Raw genomic sequence first — 20,312 nt, 5'->3', positions numbered from 1 at the left:
ATTGTGAATATCTGTCAATCATAATGAGAACTAACAAAATTATTTATCATTTCATTTGATCCATTGTTTCAACCCAAGACAACAAATTGGTAATTTGTTACATGAAGGACAACTACGAACCCCATGACAATGGAAGAAAATTAGAGGAGCATAAAGCAACAAATAACCCCCATTTTAGGAGAAGCATGATATTATTGGTGAGTTTCAAAAAGGTAATAATTCAATAGTGGCTTCATGTAAGGGGCCTTTGTGTAAAATGCAATCATTATAACACTCATGCATCGCTCCAACCTTTGCTATCCCATAATAATATCTAACTCAATGGTAGATGACATAATAATTAATATGACGAAAAAAGTTGAGGAAATAGCAACAAGATCGGTGCCATTGACTTTTTTCAAAATGATCTCAATTGGCAAGTCAATCGACTTACGATTAGAGGTGAACATAAATAACGTTATATGGAAGCCAAGCAATAGAGACTACCTATCTTATCAAACCATAAGGATATTATACCACTATTTAAATTATAATAGTTAACTATGATCAAACCACTATAATTTAGTTAGTAATTATTATGATTACTAATCATGTCACCTGCTGCTGACATAGAATTTGTATAGTCAAACTCGAAGTTAGAGGTTTGATCTTCCACCTCACATGTTATTAAAAAAAGGATTGATTGGACATATGTCTAAATTAAATAGGTATTTTTGAAAAATATCTAATCCTCTTTTTTTCCTTAAAGGATTGATTGCATAGTTTTTTTTTTTTTATATATATATATTTATTTATTTTAAAAAGGGACAAATGTACCCTAAAAAACAAAATCTAATTAAAATAAATCAAATAGAATTAAAAATAAATTAAATCTCCTAATCTACACTAACAAAACCTCGACTAAATTCCAAGATTTGTTATTTTCAAAAATAGGGAAATACAAAAATTGCACAAAAACACCAAAAATTAAAACCCAAACTAGGTATATGTTAACCTAAAAACTAAAATAAATCAAAATAAAATTACAAAAAAATTAATTCATCAATAATCCCGAACCATAAGCACAAATACGTGGTGAGAAAAAAAAAACCATAATTTATTTTCCAAAAAATTTAGAAAATACCAACAATCAAATCACATACCAAATACAAGGTCGGGATGTTACCATTCTTGCATGGAAGAGCTGAAATTTAAGTGGGGTTGGCAAAAATCCCCGTGAGGTCGGGTCCCCGCCCCGCCCGGTTTGACTGGGGATGGGGTCAAACCGAGGATCCTAATCGTCCCTGGTCGGGGACGAGGAGGGTATCCCCACCCCGTCCCCGTCCCCGTCCCCGTCCCCGCACCAATTAAATTTCTTATATATATATATATATATATATACACACACACATATATTAATTACAAATATTTTTATTTTTTATTTTTATATTTATATATTGAAAAAAGAAAGGTCAGGGATGGGTCCCCGCGGGATCCATCTCCCTGGCAGGGAATCTCCATCCCCGTCCCCGCCTTACCCCCTGCGGGGATGGGGATGGGAGTCCGATAATATAAAACCAATAAAGATCAAATAAAAATAATAATCATCAAATACCCCCACATGTTTCCTCCGACACTTAATTACATTATCATCACACACAATAATATCAAGCCCATGATTCAAACCAACATCCATTCATCCTCATCCCTCTCCAAAGAGAAAAAAAAATATAAACATGCATCCTCCTCCACGGATACACATTTTTTTTATACCTTATAGTTCTGCACAACTTGTTGTTACTATGTGTAGACAATGTATTTGTAGGTGTCAAACCCTTTGAAATAATTGATATAAACCAATATTTCACGAGTTGTCAAGTCATCGTCCCCAGTGCAATTGTCCAATTCACTTGAGTTCATCCGATTTCATTGTAGTTCATCTTATTCCAACACGACAAACAAATGGGGATGAAAACTTTCCTCGTCTCTACCTATGACGATCCCAGCATCACAATTCCATTTGTCTAAATTATGGAGTAAGCGGGCTTCTAGATGTGGTATTTTGTTAGTGATTCATTCGAGTCTGTGGCTTGTTAGATGAGTTTGAATTTCAAATTTCCAGATGTAGAAAGAAGTGTAAATAGCATATAAGCTACTAATGCATTTACAATTATAAGGTACCAAAAACATGTGTAATTGTAACCTTATATAAGCTACTATGGTAACTACTTAGTATCGCATCTTGAGAATTGTAACCTTCCCATGGCATATAAGTTACTAATACGTTTTTTTTCCACAGCAAGTTTGCCACTAACTATAATAGCATTGGCTGCTAAAATTTGCCCTTTTTAAATGCATTTCCCTGGTGAACCTGGAATTTTTGCTGCATACAAGTATTTTTGTTAGAACGTTTATACGTAACTAATGGAATTCTTCGTATAAATGGTCTTTCCCCATGTTCGGTTATAGTGGCAACCTTTGAATCTCGAGCCGCTTGACGTTCCAACCCAGTGCTAGTTAGATATAATTGCTACATATTTATACATAACATTCAAATTTGAAAATATTTATTAAAAAAAAAAAAAAAAAACAAAAACTTCATAATAGCATAGCAGATAATAAATTAAAAATAAAATAAAATAAAATAAACAAAGTTTTCTTATTTTAAACGCCTTGTGATGTTACCGGGAGTAATTGTTATAGCTTGTTTTTAATACTCAATGACTTGAATGAGCCAAGCCTCTACAATTTCAGAATCTTTTTGTCGAATGGCCTTTTCTCTTTGATCGGAATAGGTTGGTAAGCTCTTTCCTTTAGAACCGTATTTGAGAGTTTTCTACCTTATACGGCTCAATCAATTCTTTTATTGTCCCATATTTTCAAAAATTTATCATATGTAACCTAATTGAATGAAATTTTTCATAGATCTAGCGTATTCTTTTTTTCGAGTTAAGAAAAAAATGTTAATTATATAAATTATATAAATTTTCCACCCATAGAGCTTCCTTCTCATTTCGAAAATGGCAATGCCATTTATTAGCATCCGCCTCGGCGTTACCGAGCTTCAAATCTATGGGCGTTGTTCTTCTTTCCCGTGGGTTCGTCCATCAGTCCCTGATTCATCTCGTCGGCCCCAACTACACAGCATATATATTCTCCCTCCCCTACAATTGACCCCACTACCAATACTCTTGTTCAAGAAATTCCCAGTTATTGATTTTTTTTTTTAAATAATTATGATGGCCGTTGATTTCAGTGAAAATATCAAATCTTTAATTTTCAATTTTTTTTTAAAAAAAAGATAATATCTTAAATAGAATATTCAAATACCTACCGTTTCCAAATACACCCATAAAATAAGTAAACTCAACTCAATTGTTTTTTCAAACACAAATAATCCTTATTAAACAACGAATCCATCCTAATTCAACTGTTTTGGATTAATCGAATCATTTATTTAAATTTTTATTCTACAAAGAAGTAAAATGTTAATATATAAAAAATTTATTTAATTATTTTCATATTGAATTAAAATTAACACCTCAATTTCAATTTATTTGATGAAATTTTTTCATTTTTTTAGGAGTTTTTGAGAATAAATTATCCCAAAAAATAATTAAATTGAATTAACTATATATTTAGTTGTACCAAAGGTTAAAAAATTTATAAATTTTAAAGTTAATAATAAGTTCGGGTTATTTCAAATAAATCTATAAACCAATCCCACCCATAAAATTTTCATTTATTTGAATCCAAAATTGATAATCCAACCAAAATTACATTTTTCAAGTCATCAGATTTTTTTGAACACCCCTAAAGATAGAGGCGGATTCACATACAACGAGGGTAAAAGTGGAAATTGAATAGTTATAATTGGCCCCATCCCATTCACGTTTAGCCAGTCTTCAGAAGGAAAAAGAAAAAAGAAAAAAAATTATGGATGTTCCTAGTGTGACCCACTTTTGATGAGAACTGGGAGGATGGACAGACTTTTTCTTATATATCATTTTGATTAGGTCTAATTATTAATTATTATTTTTTGTTTTCAACCTTTCATATTTAACTCATTTTAGTTAGATATCTTGTTTAATTTTTAAACTAATACATCATTTGGTTTAATTCCTAATTTCATGCAAAAAAAAAAAAAAAAAGAAAAAAAATTAACAAGAATCTCTAGTTTTAAAGCTACATTCATATACTCATTGATCCAAAAGAACAAAATATACATTATTATTTCAAAGTATACCAAATAATTCATGAAAAATCAATAGTAATGACTAAAACACATATGTATATTTCTTCAATATTAAGCTGAAAAATTAATTTATATTTTTATAAAAGCAATAAAGGGATGCATGATAAGGAATGGAGAGCTCTCCCTAAATCTCCATATCTTTGAGGACCCAAAAATTAAAAGCATATGATAATTGTGAACAATTTATTTCCCCCTGATTCCTGAATCTCATTAATGTGAACAAAAATCATTATAGCTCTTCCACTTTTGGCTGTTTTTTGTTAGGACCACCAAAAGTAATTAGAAAAACCAAAATGAAATAAATAAATAAATAAAGGTTGCAATGAAAACAACTCCAAAATATCTTACATTTCCCTTTCAATCACATGGAGGGAGTTCATTGCTTTGCCTTACTTCTCTTCTCACTGCTCACTATTAACTAGTTAAATTTTTTTTTGTAATTTATTTTAGAAATAATTCAAAATACTTGAAGATTTGTTGCTCTAAAAAGATAAAGTTAAATTTTGGTTAAATTATAAATTTTATCTTTCAATTTTTCAATATTTTAAAATTCACAAATCTACCTGATCAACACAAAATTTAAAGTTTGAGATTTTATTAAACACAAACTTTAAATTAACCTTAATATCTACTCTTAAAAAGGCTTCCACAACACAAGTCCTTAAACATATTCATCCCTTTGGGCAAGAAAGTGTTCTTTTTTTTTCTTTTTTTTTTTTTCCGACAATTGGTAGCCAAAGAATTGAATATGTGACATGGAGATTGATAGTATAAATTTTATGTCAGTTGAGCTATTTTTATTTTGCCAAAAGAATTCTTATTTAATATATGGTATTAAATGTTCTTCCTTTTTATTTTCTCCATCTCTCAAACAACTTAGATTTCTAAAATATTTTTAAAATTCACAAATCCCCCCATCAACACAAAATTTAAAATTTGGGTTTTTATTAGACACAGAATTGAAGACAAGTGCGCCTATTAGACATAAACTTCAAATTTCAAAGACTAATTAAGCTTGTAATGTAACTTTAAAATTTACTCTAAAAAAAAACCTTTCAACTACAAAACTCTCTAAACTATTCAATTACTTGGGCACGAAAGAATTCTTTTTTTTTTTTTTTTTTAATACTTTGTGAAGTAGAGGATCAAACCTCTAACATCAAGATTGATAATATAAACTTCATGTTAGTTGAACCATATTTAAGCAAAAAAATTCTTACTTAATACATGGTATGAATTTTGTTTCTCTATCTCTCAGACAACTTAATTTCTAAAATAGAAAATGACCAATTCTTTCATAGAGAGTATTAAGTGGGGAATTTTACGGAGATAAAAATTTAAATGGGGTGGGGACGGGGACGAGATGTCATTTCCGACCTTGTCCCGTGAACATATTGTTTGTGAAAATAATATAAATATTTTTCAAGTTCTTCGTTCTCTTATATGAAGCTATAATGATGTATTTATAGGGAGAATGAGATAAAGTTTACCTTTTCCTCTTATAATAAAAGTGAGATAAATATTTTCTAATCCTAATAAATTAGGCTTTGATATGATTAAATAAATCTATTTTATCTAGTGTTTATCTTCTCTTTTATCTTCTTTTTTATTTTTATTTTTTATTCAAATTCACCCACAACAAAGTATATTGTACCAACCATTATAAGAATAAAACTTTTGGAGTTCAATTAATAAATCTCAACTCCCATGGTACAAAAATTCATGCCATTTAAACTTGCCTCTCAAATTGTATATGAACTTACCCAAATTTCCTCCAATGAACCACTATTTAAATACAAGTTAAGAATCATCAAAATTTATCATCTTAAATTTAAGGAAAAATTACAATGTTTTAATTCTCGAATTTGGAAGAATATATGCATTTGGTTGAGTTTTTAAAACATACTTTTTTTTAATCTAGAATGTTTTAGAATAAGTACATTTGATTTATAAGTTCTTTGATTACATGTTTTGAGTCTAAGTTTTTAAGAGTTCCAAATATATCTTAATTTTCGAGACAACACGTAATTTAATATATAAAAAAATTACTATAAATACCTTTTAAACTTTTAAAAAGAATTAAGGTACTGAAAAGATATATTTAGAATTTAGAAACCAAATGTATCATTCTACAAAACTCGAGAATTAAAAATGTATATTATGAAAATTCAAAGACCAAACATAGATTCTTCAAAATTCAAAAGACTAAAAAAGTAATTTTCGTGAAGTCCACCAAACCCAACCCAAAAATGGGATAAGAAAAAGAAACATTTAGATCAAAGAGCTGTCTAAATCTGCTGTCCAAACACCTTCTTAAAGGTGACGGACAAGACCTATTGCTACAATTTATGCTTTCTTGAGGGACTGATTAGCAAAAATGGCATATAAAATTTTTATGGTCAATTCAGAGTGTATCTTTAATGGCAAGTTGCTGTGTTTTGGTTTGGAGAGGCCCACGACAATGAAATCCACAGAAAAAGTTCTGAATATCACAGATGTGAAAAAAAGTGCATAAAATTTGAGATATTTTCATGAAGAAGAAGAGAATGAAGAAAAAGTATTCACATATAGAGAAAAAAAAGAAAAAAGTGCATAAAATTTGAGATATTTTCATGAAGAAGAAGAGAATGAAGAAAAAGTATTCACATATAGAGAGAGAAAAAAAAAAAAAAAAAGGGAAAAGTTGGAGATACTTTATTTTGTTGAGATATTTTTCAACTTTTTTCATTCAACAGTCTTCACAAAACGCCCCTGTGAAATAAAAACACCTCTTGTTTGAGAACGAAATTTCAAAATAACTCGTTTCATAACCATTTCATTTTTAGTTATCCTCTCTTTCATTTTGTAACCATTTTATTTTTTAGCATTTTTTGTTTCGAATAATTAAGTTTATAATCACTATTTCTATCGACACCTTTCTTACTTCTTTACCTACATTTTTAAGCATTATTTTTAAGTTAAAATTTTAAAAATTAAAAACAGTAGCTTTTGAAATTTTGCTTAGATTTTAAATGTATTTTTTAGGAAGTGGAAAATTTACTAAAAAAATTTGTGTGGAAACAAGCATAAATTTCAAAAATAGAAAATCAAGAACAAAACAATTATCAACATGGGCCTTGATTTAGAGCATTTTTTTTTTCTTTTTTTCTTTTTTTCTTTTTTTTTCTTTTCATTTTAAGTTTATAAACACTATTTTCACCTATAAGTTTCATTTTCTTTTATTGAATTTACACCAATGTTTTCAAAAACAAAATCAAATTTAAAAAACTAGAAAAAAATTTTAAAAAAAAAGTTTTTGTTATTAGAATTTGACTAAGAATTAAAAAAAAATCAAGAAATATGAAAATCATAGTAGGAATATCTAGAAGAAACCAAATATAAATTTCAAAAATTAGATACTAAAAAGAAAAATCGTTAACAAATAAAACAAAGTTTTTAATTTTTAAAAATCAAGTTTATATGGTCACTTGTTTTCTCCTTTTATTATCTACTCTTTAAAAAGCCTTCAACAACTGAGTTAAAATCCAAAAACTTAATAATAATAATAATAAATTTTAGAAAAAAAATTGTATTTTTAAGAAACGTGAAAAAAGTTAATCGAATAAAAAAGCATATTTTATAAAAAAAAAAAATTAAAATGGTTATCAAAACAGTTAAACTGTAAGTATTAATGAATGAAAATGATTCACCTTTATTCTGGGCCTTTTCTCAGCATTGAGCTTACGAACTTGGTATCTTATCTTCTTGGAGAATAATCTGGTGTGACGCTTTTCCTTGTACCTCAGCACCCTTCTTGTTCTTTCTTCCTCCATTCTTGGAACCTCTCCCATCTATTTATTATTATTCAACATTATTATTACACTAACCTTTCAAATATTTTAATATATATAAATATAACTTTGTTTAAATTTTAGACTATTTCATTACTCCCCTTACCCAATCTATATCACTCTATATTAAAACACTAAAATACATTCTTTTTTAACATGTGAGTGGAGAATCGAACATCAAATTAATAACATAAGTTTTATGTCAGTTTAACTATATTCATGTTGACATATACTACAAATTTTCTTTGTTAATTATGTGTTATCCATTTTCCTTTTTTAGTACGCATTGTGTTTTATTCATTAATTAAATGTAAAAGGAAGACATGATCGTAATTATAACAAGTAAAATAGTTGACTTTCAAGCCAACATAACCATGGTACAACAATAGACAAAATATTTTCTATAATTATAAGAAAATAAGCATAATTTGTAAAAACTAACAGATGTTTAACGCAATAACTTACATAGGGGTCGTGAGTTGCATCGTCGGTAAGAGAAGACGCGGCGGCGGCCCAGAGAGATCCACGGTCGGACCATGCTTCCAAAACCTCTTCGTAGTTAAGATTTAAGTTCAAAGAAATCTTGTTCTTGTTTTCCATAAAGGCGCCGTCGTGGAAATGATAATCCGGCTGCTGCAGCGGCGGCCGCGGTGGGTTTTCTTCATCGGTGAGCTCAAAAAAGGCTTTAAAATCGTCTTCCCAAATGGAATTAGGAACTTGTTGTTCATCTTCTTTCTTTGGGCTCTTCACTAACCAACTAAAACCCATTTCTCTCTCTTCCATCAATAAAAACCCTTTTCTCTACTTGGGAGCACCTTTATTAATTCCAATATATATGTGCGCCATCTTATTTAAATGCTTTATTTTTCTCTCCTCCAAAAAGTGTTCGTATCTTTTTTTTAAGAAAAAGAAAAATATAGTTGAACTATATATTTGAAAATTTTTCCTATATTACCGGAGTACATCAACATGCTTTTAAAACTAGAACTAAACTGAAGTAGGATCTACTAATATTAATGTGGAACGAGTTCATTAACATATATAAAAATAGACTTAATATTTTCTATACTATAGAAGTGGGATCTACTATATATCGTTTACTTTTTTCTAATATTGATTCAACGCTTCAACTTTAACATACAACAATTTAAGGTTGAAATTTTTTATTTGTATAAATAAAGTTTACAAAAAAGTATGTATATATTTTCCCCTATTGATTATTACTTTGTTTTATTGGTTTCATCTTTAGGATTGTTTTCAAATTTCGAGCACAATTTTGAAATTGATTTGATAATCAATTTATTTTTTGTTTTTGAAAATTATGCTTGTTTTCTTGTCACAAAATTGGTTGGCAAGTTTTCTACGTTTTTTAAACAAAAGTGAACTTTAAGCAAAATTTCAAAATCAAAATCAAGTTTTCAATTTTTTTTTTCTTTTCTAAATGTGGCTTAGGTATTGAAAACATATTTAAAAAGTACGTAATAAAGCAAGAAAAATTTTAGGCAAAAATAGTTTGTGAGCTCGATTAAAAAAAAAAGTAACAAATAACAAAGTGGTTATCAAATGACAAGATCTAATAAAATAGTTTTTATTTTTAATTTGGCTAAGAGTTCAAATGTTCTACTTGAGAAAGATAGTTCCGTTAAAAAAATGGTAAATAAATAGCTAGAAAACAAGCACAATTTTAAAATATCAAAACTAATTTGGTAACAATTTTGGTTTCTTCTTTTTTTTTTCCTTTTTTTTTTTTCAAATTCTCCCAATTTTATTTCTATGGTTTTCTCACATTTCTAAAAAGAAACATTTAATTCTTAGTCAAATTTAAAAAATAAAAACAAGGTTTAAAAATTAATCAGGTCTCATTCGGTAAACATTTGATTTTGGATTTTTGGTTTTTGAAAATTGTGCTTGTTTCACACATTTTCTTGTTATCATGGTTTCTATAGTTCAAATGTAAATATGTGAGTTCTTAGCCAAATTATAAAAAGAAGTTTTTAATTACTACTTTTTTTATTTTCAAATTTGGCTTGTATCACTATAAGAATTTTTACCTGTTCCGATAATTTTTTTTTTCCAATGCATTCATTTTTCATTGGCATAGACATATTTATCTCGATAAAATTTAATGCGTCAGCAAAAATAGAGTAACATGCACATTTTTTTAAAAAAATTTATACCAACGAAAATTGAAACTTTTCCCGACAAAATTATTTGTGAGAAAAAGTCATTAATCCCCCCTTTCCCTTTTCCTTTCTGTACCGTGTCCCCCTCCCCACAATTCACCTCCACCCTCCTTTCCCTCCCTCCCCCACTCTTCCCCTCACCAATTCCCACCTCACTCTTCCTTTCCTTTCCCCCCACCATCCTCTACTCTTCATTTTCCTGTTATTTTTCCTTTCCCCCTCCATTTTTTTACACAAACGGCCACCACTCCAACACCGAACCCCAACGTACACTACCTTCGCACGCCATCGCATATTACCACTGCACACTACTGTCGCACGCACTGGTTGGTTCTTTTTTTCTTTGCTTTTTTCTAATAAATGTTATTGATGGATTATGTCTATATTATTATTCTGATAAGGAATTTTGTTTCAGATTGGAATTAGGATATTCATTTGTTTATGAAAAAATTGTTCTTCTATAATATGCATGGATATAAGGATGAATTATTTGTGTATTTTGGTTTTAGTTTTGTACATGAGATTTATTTGTTAATAGAAGTTTAATCTTTCATTTTTATGGATATAATATGTTTTAAGTTTTAAAATGGAATCGCTAAGGATGTTTAAAGCAAATTAACTAAATTTCACGCTTTTAACTTGCTAGTGTTAAATCATTGATTGATCCAGAAAACTTAAGTTGATAGTTAAAGGTAAATTTGATGTCATATCATCTAAAAAAAACTCTTGTAAAGAGTTTTTTTGTTTGATTGATTAAAAAGATTGTGAGTAAAAATGAAAATTTTGAAAAAGAAAAATTAGAAATTAGAAAACATTTGACCTTTTAGCTTCATTTATTTAGCTTTTATCAATAAAGGTCACAATCGTAAATATTTTACCCTTTTTCCTTTCTAATGTTCTCGTCACATGCTTGATGCAAACCGACCCTTCTGTCAAGTAAGAAGGAACACTAGAAATGTAGTGATTTCTTTCTTGTTTTCATCATAAAGGCCAAAACTTAGAGATAATGGAATATCTTCTTCATATAGCCAAAACTTAGACATGTTTTATTTATTTGGTTCAACGATGAATAAGGATTGGATTAAGCTTATAGATAGATTCTCAAGAGAGTACCTTGACGAAATTTCACAATTCATGGAAGTGGCAAAGTGTCATGTAAATGGAGAGAGGAAAACGAGATGCCCGTGTAAAAATTTTCAGAATTCAATATCTAGACATTAGATGGAGTAGAACGAAATTTATTTGCTAATGGAATATCTCCTTCATATAGTCAATGGATTTATCATGGAGAACCGGTAAATTTAGCTCAATTGCAAAGAGTTAGGACTCATTTAGCTCCTTCAGCAGATGATGCATTAAGGGAAGAACCTACTGCACACAATGATGATGATGGATTGTTCAATCTTTTAAATGATTTGCAAGGACCGATGAGAGAAGGGGCATATGATGAAGATGACGAAGACTTTGGAGATGAAATTCCTGAGAACATCGAAAAAAGAGATACTTCATTTTGAGGAGTTGATGGATGAAGCATGTAACCCATTGTACCCTAGTTGTACAAAATTTTCCTCATTGAACTTCTTGGTGAGATTGATGCATATTAAGTTTCTCAATAATTGGAGTAACAAATCCTTTGATATGTTACTAGATTTGTTGAAAGATGTCTTTCCAACTGGTGCATGTATACCTAGTTCTTTTTATGAAGCCAAGAGGAAATTACGTGACCTAGGACTAGAATATGATTCTATTCATGCTTGCAAGTATGACTGCATTTTATTTTGGAAAAGATATTCTAATTGTCAAAGTTGTTCAATGTGTGGTGAGTCTCGATACAAAATAAAGAATGACAAGAATAAGAAGAACCCAAACAAAAATTTACGTCATTTTCCATTAATATCGAGGTTGAAGCAAATGTTTTCATCATAACACATTGCTTCTGAGATGCGATGGCATAAGGATAAACGAGTTGAAACCAATGGTGTGTTGCGACATCCAACTGATGTTAAAGGGTGAATGTTTTGATAGAGAGTTTCCTGAATTTGCTTCAGACCCAAGGAATGTTCGGTTAGCCTTAACTTCCGATGGATTTAATCCATTTAAGAATATGAGTACTGCGTATAACATATGGCCCCCGATGCTTTTTCTTTACAATTTGCCACCATGGAAGTGCATGAAGGAATCTAATTTTTTCATGTCTTTACTTATATCAGGACCAAAGTCTCCTGGAAAAGAAATTGACGTCTATTTACAACCACTGATTGAAGAGTTGAAAGAGTTATGGAACAATGGTGTGCACACTTACGATTGCATGAGTGGAGGATACTTTCAGTTATGTGCATGTTTGTTGTGGACCATTAATGACTTTCTTGCATACGGAGCTTGTGAGGATGGAGTACCAAAGGTTATCAAGCATGTCCCATTCATAAACAAGATAGATCGTCGTTTAAGATAAGAGGAAAAATCTCTTTCATGGGTCATCGACGGTATCTTCCAAATAACCACAATTTGCGCAAGAGTAAGCAACATGATAGTAAATTGGAACATAGACCTCTACCCATTATAATGAATGGAGATGAGATCCTAAAACAATTCAATGCACTAAACTTTCTAGTACTAAGAAACCATCCATCCAAATGAGATAAGAAAAGAAAAAGGACTATTATTGGAGAAAGAAAAATATATTTTTTGAGCTTCCATACTGGTCTAAACTAATGTTACGACATAGGTTAGATGTCATGCATATTGAAAAAAACATACGTGATAGCTTGCTTGAGACTTTGATGAATATTGAAGGAAAAACGAAAGACATGACAAATGCCCGTTTGGATCTTGAATATTTGAATATACGAAAGGACTTACACTTATAAAAAGAATGATCTAAATTTGTAAAACCACATGTAACATATACTTTTACTAGAAGTGAGAAGATAACTTTTTGTAAGTTCTTGAAATCAGTTAAGTTTCCTTATAGGTTTGCCTCAAATATATCACGATGTGTTAGTGTGAATGAAGAAAAATTATGGGGATTAAAGACTCACGACTCTCGAATTCTACTCCAGCGACTTATTCCTATTGGTGTTCGAGCATACTTACGAAAAGATGTGTATACACCTATTGTGGAGCTATGTAAGTTTTTTTCGTGATTTATGTGCGAAAGTAATATGTGTCACAGACTTGGACCGATTGCAATCCGATATTGTACTCATATTATATAAGTTTGAAAAAAAATTTCTACCGGTTTTTTTTTATGTAATGGTTCATCTTGTTGTTCACTTACCTTACGAAGCAAAGGTCGTTGGACCGATTACGTATAGTTGGATGTATCCTACTGAGAGAAGCTTACAAACCTTGAAACAATATGTAAGAAACAAAGCTCGTCCCAAAGGTTCAATAGCAGAAGGATTTATCATGAAAGAATCTTTGGCTTTTTGTTCCATGTATCTATCTGAAATAGAAACTAGATTCAATAAGGAGCCACGTAACGATGATTCAATTCTCCATGACCCAAGTTGTGAATATTTTGATGTGTTTAGGCAAAATATACGACCATTAGGGGGGTCAATTGCGAAGACGCTAACTAAAATGAGAAACGAATGGCACATTGGTACGTATTGAACAACAACTCTGAGATAACATCTTATCATAGGTATGTTTCAAATCCTATATGTTTAGTTAATATCCTTAGTTTTCAAAGTCAATATTATATCTAGTGTTAAATTTATGACTAGAGAACATTTGAAACTGATTCATACTTGATCAGACACAACATCAAAATTATCTCAAAGGCATCAATCACAATTCTCTACTTGGTTCAAAGATCATGTAAGTATACTTCTTCAATTAGATATTTGAACATCAATAATGAGTTAAAAAATATTGAGTTTCAATAATCCATTAAATATTAATAGGTTTACTCACTGCATCAAAGAGAAGAAGCATCTGATGATCTTTACTCAATATCACTTGGTCCTTCTAATCAAGTTCGCTCTTACAAGGGTTACATTGTCAATGGAGTTCGCTTTCACTGTATTGATCGTGACAATAAAAGATCAACTTAAAATAGTGGCATTATGGTGTCTGGAGAAACAGAATGAGTTGAAACTAATTACTATGATATACTAGTTGATGTATTGGACTTAGAATATAGCAATGGAAGACGTGTGATCCTTTTCAAATGTAGGTAGTTTGACACAGACCCTAAGAAAAATAAAGTACGACAGGATTTAGGGTTCATGTCAATAAATACATCTCATTATTGGTATACATATGAACCCTTCATCTTTGCAACTCAAGCCAAACAAGTTTTATGGTTTTAATATATTAGTTTCATATGTGTACTTATCATAACTTTTATTGAAAATGTAGACACATTTTATTGTGGATCTATCTTTGAATGTCGTCAATAAGTACATAAATTGACAAATACATAACTCATTTAGAGAATATAGGTCAAAACTGCATAAGCACTATTATAGCTTTAGGAATCCTGTAATTGCTCGTGAAAGTCCACCAGATGTTAACAAATAAAGAAGATTGGAAGATTCTTTATGATCGATGGGAGAATCCTGAATGGCAGGTAAATTTTATGTGTTTGTTGTATTTATTGTTTACATAAATTGCTTGTACTAATAAATTATAATTTATGTAGGAAAAAAAAGGAGAATAACAAGAAGAGTAGAGAATGTCTCAGTTTCAACCATTATTGTGGGTCAAAATTCTTTCTTCAAGTGCAAAATGAATTGGTATGGTATGATGTAAATTCATTATTGTTTTATTAATTTTTCATTGAATGTAAAGAATAAATTTTTTTTATTGAATTACAGACGATTGAGAAGAGTGAAAAAGTAGGCCAAGTAGAAAATGTTTTACAAAAGTCATTTCTCAAAGAAAGATAGGTGGATAAGCGAAGCCGCCAAAGAAGCATATGTAAGTTTTGTTCTATCATACATGTGTAATTTTATATTAACTTCTATATAATATATAACCTAAAAAACTATTATAAATATAATTGGCAATGCTAGAGGACATTAGAAAATCATCACAAGATGGGGTTGAACCAACAACGGAGGAAATTATTTGTGAAGGGGTTTTGGGAAAATGATCAGGTCACACTAAAGGTCTTGGATGGAACCCAAAACCAAATTTAGCTACATCTTCCTCAAATTAAGAGAGATACTGGGAATAACTATGAAAAGCTTGAGGTGGAGGTCACAAGAGGAGGAAAATGTCATGTTGAAGTCAATAGTTTCGGGTTTTCAAGATCAATTGACTGAAATCACAAGACAGTTAGTTGTGCAACAAAAGCAAGAAGATAGACCTTTGAACAACTAGGTACGTTACGGCAACTTTCAGTTCTTGGTTAGTGGGTTTAGAAACTTAATTTGGTTATTATGTGGCTATCCTGCAATTATGGTAGCCACTTCCAATATGAGCGTTTTAGTGGATTTAGGAACTTCATTTGTTTGTTTTGTGGCTATCCTGCAGTTATGGTAGCCATTTTAAATATGTGTGTTCTAGTATACTTGTTGCCACTTTGTGGTTTAAATGGTATTTAGGTGGAACTAGGACAAGTTCTTAGCTTGGGGAGGAGGAGAAGAAGGAGGGAGGAGGGGGGAAAATCCGAGAGTTGAGTTATATGCTTTTACGACTATCGAATGATGGGTTTAGATTTGAAAGAAATTTAGATGGATTTAGGGGGAGGGATTCACTTCGACCTTGTCTATGCATTTGTTGCTACTTTATGGTTTAAATGGCGTTTAGGTGGAACTATAACACGTTTGTAGCTTGGGAGGGGAGAGAGGATGTATATGTTGTAATTGTGTTTTAGATTATCTTGAAGCCTAATTGTGGACTTTAAAGGAACAAGTTTTTGGCTTATTTATAGAGATCCGATAGTTTGAAGGTTTAGAAAGCGTTTATCTATTTGTTTAAGTGGATTTACGACATGCTTGTAATGGAGGGAGGGCACGTCTGAATTATAATCATGGTTGTTTGTGGTTTCATGTTGTAATTATGAACATTAACAAAATGTTTGTAGCTTGAGAGAGGGATCATTCCTTATAACCATTTTAAACATTTTGTTTTTCCTATTACAGGTTGTTCGTGTAAATTCTTAAAGATCATTTTTTGGAGATTGCGAGAAGAATTTGTGAGATGATTATTTAGTTTGATTTAGTATCTAATTTATTTTGGCTTAGGGAAGATTAAACATTTTTTTGTATAGGGGATTTGTAAGAAGTTAGAAAAGCTCAAATTTAATTGTATATACAGTTTTTGTCGTAGAATTTTATAGCTTGTGTATTGAGTATTAGTCTTATTTTTAAATATATAAGCTTACTTTTGTTATATTTGTCCCCAACTGATTTGTTTGAAGATTAATTTTTGTTTGTGCATAATTAGGTATTAAGGAAATAAAAAATTGGTTATTTAATTGTTACTGATAAAATATAAAAGATGAAAAGAGAATAACAACACACCTACGTGGAAACTCTAGTACATGCAGAAAAACCACGATATAGAGTTCTTTCTTATTAGTTAATTTAATACACAAAATACACAGGGACATAGCGTATAAATAGATAGTAGGAAACCCTAGGGGCCTATAAAATTACATAAATGCCCTTAGGTTAATAACCTTATTTTCAACATTCCCCCACAAGTTGGGGCATAAATATCAACAAGGCCCAACTTGCTTATACAATAGTCAAAGCTATGTCTTAGTAACCCCTTTGTAAGCACATCAGCAACTTGCTGATTTAAAGGAATATAAGGGATGCATATGTTTCCATTATCCAGTCTCTCCTTAATGAAATGTCTATCAATCTCTACGTGTTTAGTGTTGTTGGGCCTGCACACTTGATATTCTTAAATAATAAAAGCCCAAATGATGAAGCTGGCCCTTTCGCTTATCCAACCGTGATCAACCCAAGTTGTTTTGCCCCAAATTAATTTGGTTGGTAGAAAACTTGGTTCTGCTTGCTCCATGATCTTCCAGCTGATGTGCAACACGTGGAATAATCCACTATCTTCTACCTGATGGAAGGAAATCCTTTATGCTCTAATGGGAAATTATTTTCAGATAAATTTCTTTCTTTCTCTCTTACGTTCTCTCTACTGTTTGCAGAAAAACTTTTGCTAACCCTTTTCTCTCTGATTATTTTCATGTGATTGCCGAAAGAATGAAGAAGAAGAAGCACATGCAATCTTGTAATGAGAAAGAAGAGAAAGAGATCTACACGATGATATACGTGGTTCAGCAATACAGTGCCTACATCCATAGGAAGGAGAAGAAATTTTATTCAAGAGCTAAGTCACACTTTTCTTTACAGATCTTGTAGCTTTCTTGTAAGCTTCTGTAAGATTGTTTCTACAAATTGTAAATAATGCATATTTATACATTTTGTCTGATACAAGTAGATACATAACAAACTATAAAGAAAAACTGTAAAAGGTTGTTGAATATTAGATTGTATGCTTGAGCTTATTTTACTTCAAGTTCTGTCATGTTGAACCGAGTTATTTGCAATACTGATGGCAACTTTGTTGTTACAAAACAATTTCATCGGAAACTCATTGTCTTGCTGGAGATCTGATAACACTTTTTTCAACCAGATTTCTTCACATATTCCCAGACTCATGGCCCTATACTCAGCCTCAACACTACTTCTAGCAACGACCCATTGTTTCTTACTTCTCTAGGTGACTAGATTACCCCAGACAAACGGATAATACCTAGACGTCAATTTTCTGTCAACAACAGAACCTGCCCAATTAGAATCAGTGTAGGCTTCAACAGATCGTTTATCGGACTTTCTGAATATCAGTCCCTTGCCAGAAGTTCCTTTCAGGTACCGAAGGATACGTTCAACTACTGTCATATGATTCTCACATGGAACCTGCATAAACTAACTGATAACACCTACGACATACGAAATATCTGGCCTTGTGTGGGACAAGTAGATCAACTTCCCGACTGACTGTTGATACCTCTCTTTATTAACAGGAACTCTATCATTTTTCTCACCGAGCTTCGCATTGTACTCTACAGGTATGTCAACAGGTTTACACTCAGCCATGTCTGTTTCCTTTAATAAGTCCAGAGTGTATTTTCATTGAGAAACTGAGATACCTTCCTTTGATCTAGCCACTTCTATTCCCAGAAAGTATCTTAGGTTACTGAGGTCTTTAATTTCAAACTCTTCAGCCATCTTCATTTTGAGCCTCATGATCTTAGCATCATCATCCCCCAGATAAAACAATATCATCAACGTAGACAATAAGAACAGCTATCTTCCCTGATCTCGACCTTTTTGTAGTTAGAATGTGATCAGAATGCCCTTAAACATACCCCTGTGCTTTCATAAATGTTGTAAATCTGTCAAACCAGGCCCTTGGAGGTTGTTTCAACCCATATAGCGACTTTCTTAATCTGCACACCCTGTTTTTGAACTTACTCTCGAATCCAGGAGGAGGGCTCATATAGACTTCCTCTTCAAGCTCCCCATTCATAAACGCATTTTTAACATCAAATTGGTGTAGGGGCCAATCCTTATTACAGTAACCGACAAAAGCACTCGGATAGTGTTTAGTTTGGCCATGGGAGAAAAGGTTTCAGAGTAGTCTACTCCATAGGTCTAAGTAAAGCCTTTTGCAACAAGCCTAGCCTTGTACCGGTCAATCGTCCCATCTTACTTGTATTTTATAGTAAACACCCATTTGCATCCAACTGTCTTGTGCCCTTCAGGTAGAACCACCTGTTCCCAAGTTACATTCTTCTCGAGAGCTCTCATTTCTTCCATAATAGCAAATCGCCATTCTGGCTTTTCCATTGCAACACTTATGTCATTTGGAACCATCACACTGTCCAGACTGGTAGTGAAAGCTTTGAACTCGAGTGCCAGATTGTTGTACGTCATGTAACTGTGCATAAGATATTTAGTACATGAACGATGCCTTTCCTCAGAGCTATAGAAAGATCGAGCGAGGCATCATGATCCTTAAACTCTCCGAGCTTCTCACCATGATCAGCCATCTATGTATCAAGAATTTCTAGTATCCTCCACATCATCATTAACTGGTATCATTTCATTCTCAGTTGTCTCCTCTTCTGACATATTTTCAGTATTACCACTTCTTTCGCCCTTATCCTGCCTGCAATTGTCAGTCTCCGTACATACATCAACATCATTCGGTTCAGGAATATACGTACCTGGATTTGATGGCAGGTCTGACTCATGTACTAGAGCCGGTGGTTCTAGTTTGACAGGTGATACTGCTCCATTCTTGAGATTCTTCCTATAGTAAATTTTCCAAGGAACTTGGTTGGTAGAAAGAACCAGGTCATCATGCTCAAAATCAGGATCAGATGAAATATGAATAGGAGCTGACTCTAAGGGAATAACATAAGAAGACCAGTTAGACTATTCACTCATGTTCTCCCCCTAAAGATGACTAACAGGGAAGAACGGTTGATCCTCAAGGATGGTGACGTCCATGGAGACATAGTATTTACGAGATGACAGATGATAGCACTTATACCCACGTTGATGAAGTGGATACCCTACAAAGACACACTTCTAAGCACAAGGAGTAAATTTTGCGGTTTGGACCATGGGAATGAACAAAGGCAACGCAACCAAAGACTCGAAGAGGAACATCAGAGATTAACCAAGTGGTTGGGAAGGACTCTTTAAACAAATCCAAGGGAGTATGAAGGTTAAAGACACGAGAGAGCATCCAATTAATGAGATGGGCGGCAGTAAGAACAGCATCCCCCCACAAATATGATGGAAGAATGGTAGATAACATAAAAGACCAGGCTACTTCCATCAGATGACGATTTTTTCGCTCAGCTACTCCATTATGTTGTGGAGTATAAGCACACGAGCTCTGGTGTAATTCCCTTAGAAACAAGAAAATCCCTAAAGGAGCTGTTGAAGAACTCTCGCCCATTATCACTCCATAAAATTCCAATCTTCCCATTGAACTAAGTTTTAACAATTGTATAAAATTGTTGGAAGATGAATGACACCTCAGATTTGTTAGTGAGGAGGAAGACCCAAGTAA

General features: G+C 31.8%; 1 protein-coding gene and 1 long non-coding RNA gene across 4 annotated transcripts; one reads left to right on the top strand and one right to left on the bottom strand.

Annotated features, from left to right (window-relative positions):
• Positions 1-2,125: 2,125 nt before the first annotated feature.
• LOC120082737 (zinc finger protein CONSTANS-LIKE 7) lies at positions 2,126-8,967 on the bottom strand. 3 transcript variants are annotated; one of them, XM_039038016.1, is made up of 3 exons: positions 8,530-8,967; positions 7,924-8,064; positions 2,126-2,509 (listed from the first exon to the last, which is right to left on the bottom strand). In XM_039038016.1, exons 1-3 carry the CDS (start codon positions 8,845-8,847, stop codon positions 2,312-2,314), a joined length of 657 nt encoding a protein of 218 aa, XP_038893944.1. In that variant the 5' UTR covers positions 8,848-8,967; the 3' UTR covers positions 2,126-2,311. The 3 variants fall into 3 exon arrangements, with proteins under 3 accessions (XP_038893944.1, XP_038893945.1, XP_038893946.1); XM_039038017.1 differs by lacking the exon at positions 2,126-2,509 and adding an exon at positions 4,662-6,716 and having other exon boundaries at positions 8,530-8,964; XM_039038018.1 differs by lacking the exon at positions 2,126-2,509 and adding an exon at positions 6,829-6,985 and having other exon boundaries at positions 8,530-8,961.
• Positions 8,968-12,959: 3,992 nt separating this feature from the next.
• On the top strand, positions 12,960-16,592 carry LOC120082826. Its single transcript, XR_005483293.1, has 6 exons — positions 12,960-14,069; positions 14,156-14,823; positions 14,896-14,989; positions 15,071-15,173; positions 15,269-15,578; positions 16,343-16,592. It is a non-coding gene; the product is annotated as an uncharacterized LOC120082826 (long non-coding RNA).
• Positions 16,593-20,312: the final 3,720 nt, after the last annotated feature.

Source organism: Benincasa hispida, chromosome 8 (assembly GCF_009727055.1).
Source record: "Benincasa hispida cultivar B227 chromosome 8, ASM972705v1, whole genome shotgun sequence".
Classification (NCBI taxonomy): Eukaryota; Viridiplantae; Streptophyta; class Magnoliopsida; order Cucurbitales; family Cucurbitaceae; genus Benincasa; species Benincasa hispida.
The sequence above is the reverse complement of the archived record's forward strand: the minus strand, read 5'-3'. Positions and strand labels throughout refer to the sequence as shown.

What these genes read in the sequence shown, in the direction of transcription:
- LOC120082737 (XM_039038016.1), bottom strand. Translation starts at nt 8,847, where the DNA reads ATGGAAGAGAGAGAAATGGGTTTTAGTTGGTTAGTGAAGAGCCCAAAG. An exon ending in ATGCAACTCACGACCCCTAT is followed by an intron (nt 8,065 to 8,529) that starts GTAAGTTATTGC and finishes AATAATAAATAG; the next exon opens with ATGGGAGAGGTTCCAAGAAT. An exon ending in AGAAAAGGCCCAGAATAAAG is followed by an intron (nt 2,510 to 7,923) that starts GTGAATCATTTT and finishes ATAAATATGTAG; the next exon opens with CAATTATATCTAACTAGCAC.